Consider the following 9,084-nt stretch of genomic DNA (forward strand, 5'->3'; position numbering starts at 1 on the left):
GCGTGGATTTTTTAAACAATATTTTTCAAGGTCCATACAAAGGCGTGGATTATTTAAACAATATTTTTCAAGGTCCATCCAAAGGCGTGGATTTTTTAAAGAATATTTTTCAAGGTCCATCCAAAGGCGTGGATTTTTTAAAGAATATTTTTCAAGGTCCATCCAAAGGCGTGGATTTTTTAAAGAATATTTTTCAAGGTCCATCCAAAGGCGTGGATTTTTTAAAGAATATTTTTCAAGGTCCATCCAAAGGCGTGGATTTTTTAAACAATATTTTTCAAGGTCCATCCAAAGGCGTGGATTTTTTAAACAATATTTTTCAAGGTCCATCCAAAGGCGTGGATTTTATAAACAATATTTTTCAAGATTCATCCAATTTAATAACAAAACAAATTTAATAACAATTGTTTTGGTTACATGGCATGCTCATCGTAATCCACTCAATGTAAATACAAAAAAACAACTTTATTATTTTCCCATTGACTCTGGCCATTATCATAATTCTGACAAAATAGACTGACCAAGCAACCAAATTAATGTAATCAGTTTTACAAAAACAAAACTTTGCAAAATATTCATATTTAAGTTGTAGTTGTTGACCTCGAACAATAAAAGTCCTTCACTGAATGGAAACATACCCTTTAGCGGGAGGAGTATATGCAACCCATCGACCAGTCGATGAGGCCAAACAACCAATGTGCCAAAGTAAACATCAATGTATGTCCAGTGTAGCACATGGACCATGGGGGACAATGAGTCCAGTTTAGAACTGCCAGTAGCCAATTTTTATTTGTTTACTTAACTAATGGTCCAGCAGTGCACACACAATGCCTGTTAAAATCAAAGCCATCAGTTTATTATTGATAGTTGAAAAGGGGGTGTATGAGTGCTTTTGAACTGCATGGTTTTATGTGTTTGATCACAAATTTTGTTATGAGTAGAAGAGAAGGTCCCAACACACACAAATACATATTTTAAATATCCACGCCTAGAATAGTCTTTGAAAAAATGTTGATCTTTAGAAAAATATATTTTAAAAATCCACGCCTAGCATAGTCTTAAAAAAATATCGGTCCTTAGAAAAATATAGTTTAAAAATCCACGCCTAGAATAGTCTTTGAAAAACTATTGGTCCTTAGAAAAATATATTTTTTTAAAAATCCACGCCTAGAATAGTCTTTGAAAAAATATAGGTCCACGCCTGCATTGGTCCATAAAAATATTCTTTAAAAAATCCACGCCTGTATAGGTTCTTGGAAAAATATTATTTAAAAAATTCACGCCTGTATAGGTCCTTGGAAAAATATTCTTTAAAAAATCCAAGCCTGTCTGTGGTCCTTAAAAAATATTCTTTAAAAAATCCAAGCATGTCTGTGGTCCTTAAAAAAATCTTTAAAAAATCCAAGCATGTCTGTGGTCCTTAAAAATATTCTTTAAAAAATCCAAGCATGTCTGTGGTCCTTAAAAAAATCTTTAAAAAATCCACGCCTGTATAGGTCCTTGGAAAAATATTCTTTAAAAAATCCAAGCCTGTCTGTGGTCTATAAAAAATATTCTTTAAAAATTCCACGCCTTGCATTGGTCCTTAAAAAAAATATTATTTAAAAAGTCCAAGCCTGCCTGAGATCCTTAAAAATACTCTTTAAAAAATCCATGCCTTGCATTGGTCCTTAAAAAATATTCTTTAAAAAATCCAAGCCTGTCTGTGGTCCTTAAAAAATATTCTTTAAAAAGTCCACGCCTGTCTGTGGTCTTTAAAAATATTCTTTAAAAAATCCAAGCATGTCTGTGGTCCTTAAAAATGTTCTTTAAAAAATCCAAGCATGTCTGTGGTCCTTAAAAATTTCTTTAAAAAATCCAGGCCTGTATAGGTCCTTGGAAAAATATTCTTTAAAAAATCCAAGCCTGTCTGTGGTCTATAAAAAATATTCTTTAAAAAGTCCACGCCTTGCATTGGTCCTTAAAAAAAATATTATTTAAAAAGTCTAAGCCTGCCTGAGATCCTTAAAAAATACTCTTTAAAAAATCCATGCCTTGCATTGGTCCTTAAAAAATATTCTTTAAAAAATCCAAGCCTGTCTGTGGTCCTTAAAAAATATTCTTTAAAAAGTCCACGCCTTGCATTGGTCCTTAAAAAAATTTTATTTAAAAAGTCCAAGCCTGCCTGAGATCCTTAAAAAATACTCTTTAAATAAAAATCCATGCCTTGCATTGGTCCTTAAAAAATATGCTTTAAATCCAAGCCTGTTTGTGGTCCTTAAAAAATATTTTTTAAAAAATCCCAAGCCTGTCTGTGGTCCTTAAAAAATATTCTTTAAAAAGTCCAAGCCTGTCTGTGGTCCTTAAAAAATATTCTTTAAAAAGTCCAAGACTGTCTGTGGTCCTTAAAAAATATTCTTTAAAATATCCAAGCCTGTATAGGTCCTTGGAAAAATATTCTTTAAAAAATCCAAGCCTGCCTGTAGTCCTTAAAAAAAATTATTTAAAAAATCCACGCCTGTGTAGGTCCTTGGAAGAATATTTTTAAAAAAATCCAAGCCTGTCTGTGGTCCTTAAAAAATATTCTTTAAAAAGTCCACGCCTGTATTGGTCTTTCAAAAATATTTTTTAAGAAATCCACGCTTGTATTGGTCCTTAAAAAATATATTTCAAAAAAACCCACACCTATTGAGGATATTTTGCCAATAATTTTCATAATTCATAATATAAATATAATTTTTTTACACAACAACTTTATTGACAAATTGTTATTAATTTATTTTCCATAACCTCCTTGACTCTGAGCATTGGAAATAGCAACGGCGTTAGCACTGGCACCACCATAACCGCCACCACCGTAGGGTATGCCTCCATAGCCGCCGCCACCATAAGGTATGCCGCCACCACCGAAGCCGCCATGACGTCTATGAAAACGTCCTCCACCAATGCCGCCGCCATAGCCAAGTCCAGGGAAAACGCCACCATATCCTGGGAATCCTCCGCCACCTCCTCCGTATCCTGGGTAACCACCACCGTAACCACCACCCAAGCTTTGGGAATTTGATATGGCTATAGCATTGGAATTACTTATAGCCTGGCCATTGGCTGCAACCACACAGCAGAGGACTAACGCGTACAAAACTTTCATTATGCTACCGCTGTTCTACTCGATGTTGTACTTCCTGAGACTTGGAACTGATCACTGATGCCGTTCAGCGAAATTTCAAATGATTTTATACTTAAATTCCAATATTGAGTATATAGTATAGATTTTGAAGATTATAAATTAAATTTAGGATAGGGCTTTGTTCTTACATCTGGTTTCATGGATAACAAACACAACAACAACAATTGCTAGCCTTCCCAATTATTTGATGCACTAAAGACCGGTATTCAAATTAGTTGTTTTTTATTGTAAATGAATGCAGTTGTGTGAGTCTTATATTATTGTTACAATTTTGAAAAGGTTTTCAATTTGGGAATTAGAAAAAAATGTAAATTGACCTCCATGCTTTTACAGAAAAAAATCTATATTTTTTGGGGAGAATTTGAGGAAAGTGAAAATCGATGGGCTGACAGACTACTACACGTGTCTAGGTTCTCAAATTTCTGTATTTAAAACGAGAATTTTTTTATTGCAAAAATCCATAGATCTGCAATGAGAGGGGTATTTGTCTACACCATGTGCTATTTATTTCAGTATTAGAAATTCAATTCATTGTTTATTTTCAGAGGTCTTTGAACCAAAGAAACTGGTCGAATATAATTCACGATATTGAACCCATCTCCAAAATAATTGACATGAGTAAAATTCAATGAATTAATATAAACAGGTATTAATAAATATTAAAAAAATGATTTTTTATAATTAATAGAAAATATTATTAAAATTACAAAAATATTCGAAAGAACATTTTTGAAGGCCTAACTGTGGAGTTCAACGAATGAACTTTCAACGGAATGTTTCAGGGACCTACACAAGGCGTGGATTTTTTAAAGAATATTTTTTCAGGGACCTACACAAGGCGTGGATTTTTTAAAGAATATTTTTCAGGGACCTACACAAGGCGTGGATTTTTTAAAGAATATTTTTTCAGGGACCTACACAAGGCGTGGATTTTTTAAAGAATATTTTTTCAGTGACCTACACAATGCTTGGATTTTTTAAAGAATATTTTTTCACGGACCTACACAAGGCGTGGATTTTTTAAAGAATATTTTTTCACGGACCTACACAAGGCGTGGATTTTTTAAAGAATATTTTTTCACGGACCTACACAAGGCGTGGATTTTTTAAAGAATATTTTTTCACGGACCTACACAAGGCGTGGATTTTTTAAAGAATATTTTTTCACGGACCTACACAAGGCGTGGATTTTTTAAAGAATATTTTTTCACGGACCTACACAAGGCGTGGATTTTTTAAAGAATATTTTTTCACGGACCTACACAAGGCGTGGATTTTTTAAAGAATATTTTTTCACGGACCTACACAAGGCGTGGATTTTTTAAAGAATATTTTTTCACGGACCTACACAAGGCGTGGATTTTTTAAAGAATATTTTTTCACGGACCTACACAAGGCGTGGATTTTTTAAAGAATATTTTTTCACGGACCTACACAAGGCGTGGATTTTTTAAAGAATATTTTTTCACGGACCTACACAAGGCGTGGATTTTTTAAAGAATATTTTTTCACGGACCTACACAAGGCGTGGATTTTTTAAAGAATATTTTTTCACGGACCTACACAAGGCGTGGATTTTTTAAAGAATATTTTTTCACGGACCTACACAAGGCGTGGATTTTTTAAAGAATATTTTTTCACGGACCTACACAAGGCGTGGATTTTTTAAAGAATATTTTTTCACGGACCTACACAAGGCGTGGATTTTTTAAAGAATATTTTTTCACGGACCTACACAAGGCGTGGATTTTTTAAAGAATATTTTTTCACGGACCTACACAAGGCGTGGATTTTTTAAAGAATATTTTTTCACGGACCTACACAAGGCGTGGATTTTTTAAAGAATATTTTTTCACGGACCTACACAAGGCGTGGATTTTTTAAAGAATATTTTTTCACGGACCTACACAAGGCGTGGATTTTTTAAAGAATATTTTTTCACGGACCTACACAAGGCGTGGATTTTTTAAAGAATATTTTTTCACGGACCTACACAAGGCGTGGATTTTTTAAAGAATATTTTTTCACGGACCTACACAGGCGTTGATTTTTTAAAGAATATTTTTTCACGGACCTACACAAGGCGTGGATTTTTTAAAGAATATTTTTTCACGGACCTACACAAGGCGTGGATTTTTTAAAGAATATTTTTTCACGGACCTACACAAGGCGTGGATTTTTTAAAGAATATTTTTTCACGGACCTACACAAGGCGTGGATTTTTTAAAGAATATTTTTTCACGGACCTACACAAGGCGTGGATTTTTTAAAGAATATTTTTTCACGGACCTACACAAGGCGTGGATTTTTTAAAGAATATTTTTTCACGGACCTACACAAGGCGTGGATTTTTTAAAGAATATTTTTTCACGGACCTACACAAGGCGTGGATTTTTTAAAGAATATTTTTTCACGGACCTACACAAGGCGTGGATTTTTTAAAGAATATTTTTTCACGGACCTACACAAGGCGTGGATTTTTTAAAGAATATTTTTTCACGGACCTACACAAGGCGTGGATTTTTTAAAGAATATTTTTTCACGGACCTACACAAGGCGTGGATTTTTTAAAGAATATTTTTTCACGGACCTACACAAAGCGTGGATTTTTTAAAGAATATTTTTTCCTGAGACGACTATCACAAGCGTGGGTGGATTTTTTCAAGAATATTTTTCCTGAGACGACTATCACAGGCGTGGATTTTTTAGAGAATATTTTTTCCTGAGACGACTATCACAGGCGTGGGTGGATTTTTTCAAGAATATTTTTTCCTGAGACGACTATCACAGGCGTGGGTGGATTTTTTCAAGAATATTTTTCCTGAGACGACTATCACAGGTGTGGATTTTTTTAAGAACTATTTTTTCTGACTCTACCTTAGGCGTGGATTTTTTAAAGAACTATTTTTTCTGATTCTACCTTAGGTGTGGATTTTTTTTAAGAACTATTTTTTCTGGCTCTACCTTAGGCGTGGATTTTTTAAAGAACTATTTTTTCTGATTCTACCTTAGGTGTGGATTTTTTTTAAGAACTATTTTTTCTGACTCTACCTTAGGCGTGGATTTTTTAAAGAACTATTTTTTCTGATTCTACCTTAGGTGTCGATTTTTTAAAGAAATATTTTTTTGTTTCTACCATAGGCGTGGATTTTTTAAAGAAATATTTTTTCTGATTCTACCATAGGCGTGGATTTTTTTAAGAACTATTTTTTCTGACTCTACCTTAGGCGTGGATTTTTTTTAGAACTATGTTTTCTGACTCTACCTTAGGCGTTGATTTTTTTTAAGAAGAATTTTCCTAGGACTACCACAGGCGTGGGTGAATTTTTTTAAAGAATATTGTTCCTGAGACTACCACAGGCGCGGGTGGATTTTTTTTTAAAGAAGAATTTTCCTAGGACTACCACAGGCGTGGGTGGATTTTTTTAAAGTATATTGTTCCTGAGACTACCACAGGCGTGGGTGGATTTTTTTAAGGAATATTGTTCCTGAGACTACCACAGGCGTGGGTAGATTTTTTTAAAGAATATTGTTCCTGAGACTACCAGAGGCGTGGGTGGATTTTTTTAAAGAATATTGTTCCTGAGACTACCACAGGCGTGGGTGGATTTTTTTAAAGAATATTTTTCCTGAGAAGACTACCACAGGGGTGGATTTTTTAAAGAATATTTTTCCTGAGAAGACTACCACAGGCTTGGGTGGATTTGTTGAAGACTATTTTTAAGTTCCTTTTTAATAAATTTACTTTCCAAACACCTAAGAAAATCTTCATACCCAATATTGTAATTTTTATTTTCATTAAAACCTTTACCGGAGACCATTAACTTTTAATTATGAATATTTATTTATCACCAGACCAAAACAACCTGCAGTGCCAGTGATTATTATTATTGTGAAGTATTAGTAAAGTTTGTTAAGAGGATTATTGGCAATCATGCAAAAGGGGGATTTTGAAACCCATTAGGAAGGCATTAAAGTTTTGCATCAAGGCATTAACACAATATGAGGTTACAGAGTTTGGCAAATGATTACATCGACGATGATGATGATGTTGACATGTTAAGAACTATGCTTTTTATTTAGCATAATTTATTCCAACCATTGGTAAAAACGAATGTTGTGAGAAAGGATTTTTTGGTAATGACAAATAAGGGACCGTGTGGCACACGACACGAAAAGTGGCAGAGAAAATGGCAAATTATTTTATTAAAAATTGCAAATCTTATTAACAAATCTGAGTATTTAAAAATTTGTTACTATGTGATCTTTTAATTGAAAGCAAATTTTTAATGCAATCCTTTTTAACAAAATTCTTCCTTTGCGGTTCCTCAATGATGTCCTTATTCCTTGCATCTTCTTTTTAATTCCAATATCTCAATTTCACATAATAGAGTTACAACATGTCAAGAATATGTTGAGTAATTTTTCATCATTATCCTTTTGTGCAGATTACACCATTACAACAACAGCAACGTGATGTGACGTGACGTGACATACATACACTTCGTCCTTTTGTAAGAGATTCATTTCATTATCATCTCAACCGCATTATTATTGTTATTATTTTCTTTGTCAATTTTCTCAATATCCTGTCATTTACTCTATTATACCATTACCATGATATGAGATGGGATGGCAAAAGTCGAGAAAAAAATAAAATATACTGGTCACTCGGACAGTTCTCATAAGTTTATTTTCCATTGATTGTTATTATATTGTCTCGTGATTGCAGTTTATTCTTTTGGTGTACAATGATCCTTATATATAGATCCTTTGTGTGTGTAACTCGCCTGTTGTCGATTTTGAATACATTTTCTCACTGTGCCAAAATGTCGTTAGCTTTACAAAGAAAAAAAATCAGAAATATTTCTGTCACAAATACAGTCACAGAGTTCCATGATTTCATTGTTATCGGTTAGTTTTTGTTGTTGTTATTGCTGTTGTGGAAAAATCTGTCAAGCCAAACTAGATTGCCATAACAAGGATTGTCAATATCATCATCACAATAGCAACGTTTGCAAAGTTGGGTGCAGACAACAGAATATCAATTTTTGGAGAGGTCTTGATTTTGTTGTACATTTTTTTATACCCTCCACCATAGTATGGAGGGTATATTAATTTTGTCAATCCGTTTGTAACTCATCGAAATATGCATTTCCGACCCTATAAAGTATATATATTATTGATCAGGGTAAAATTTTAAGACGATCTAGCCATGACCGCCCGTCTGTCCGTCCGTCTGCAGGCAGGTCAAGTTCGAAGATGGGATATATCGGTCCACTTTTAGACATTGCTCCCATACAACAGTACCCCCCAATTTTCGGTATTTTGGGGTTCTTGGATGCGTTTTTCAACCGAATACGCTGAAATTTTGGGTTCTAATTGGGTACTAAATGTCCCCACAAAAAATCATTAATATAGGTCCACTTTTTCTGGTAGCCCCCATATAAGGGTACCCCCAATTTTAGGTATTTTGGGGTTTTGGGGTGTTATTTAGTATTTCGAGTTCTTAATAGGTACCAAATCTCTCCACAAAAAATTATAAATATAGGTGATTTTTTTGGATATCCCCCATATAAGGGTACCCCCAATTTTAGGTATTTTTGGGTTCTTGAGCGCGTTTTTTAACCGAATTTGCTGCAATTTGGTATTTTGTAGTCGTATATGGTAACAAATCTCCCTACCAAAAATTATTAATATTCGCCCCCTTTTTGGGGTAGTCCCCATATAACCCCCTTTTTTATATTAACATAGTTGTCTGATTTGTTCCGCGTTTTGAGCTTGGTTCTAAGACTCTTTTGCAATCATTTCACCTGCGGAGGATAGAGAGATAAAATATTAGAACGTAAGGTTCGATAATGAACTATAGCCGCATTTAGACCTAGCCCCTGATTGGAAGTTCCAGAATTTGAACTAAG

The 9,084-nt window shown here is 33.9% G+C and overlaps 1 protein-coding gene across 1 annotated transcript; it reads right to left on the reverse strand.

Annotated features, from left to right (window-relative positions):
- Positions 1 to 2,755: 2,755 nt before the first annotated feature.
- Positions 2,756 to 3,127, reverse strand: LOC133333339 (ctenidin-1-like). Its single transcript, XM_061541653.1, has one exon. The coding sequence runs from the start codon at positions 3,125 to 3,127 to the stop codon at positions 2,756 to 2,758; it is 372 nt and encodes a 123-aa protein (XP_061397637.1).
- Positions 3,128 to 9,084: the final 5,957 nt, after the last annotated feature.

This window comes from Musca vetustissima, unplaced genomic scaffold (assembly GCF_032173495.1).
Source record: "Musca vetustissima isolate MV318-11 ecotype Yass unplaced genomic scaffold, APGP_CSIRO_Mvet_v1 utg24603, whole genome shotgun sequence".
Taxonomy (NCBI): Eukaryota; Metazoa; Arthropoda; class Insecta; order Diptera; family Muscidae; genus Musca; species Musca vetustissima.

Coding starts and splice junctions, on each gene's coding strand:
- LOC133333339 (XM_061541653.1), bottom strand. CDS start 3,127: ATGAAAGTTTTGTACGCGTTAGTCCTCTGCTGTGTGGTTGCAGCCAAT.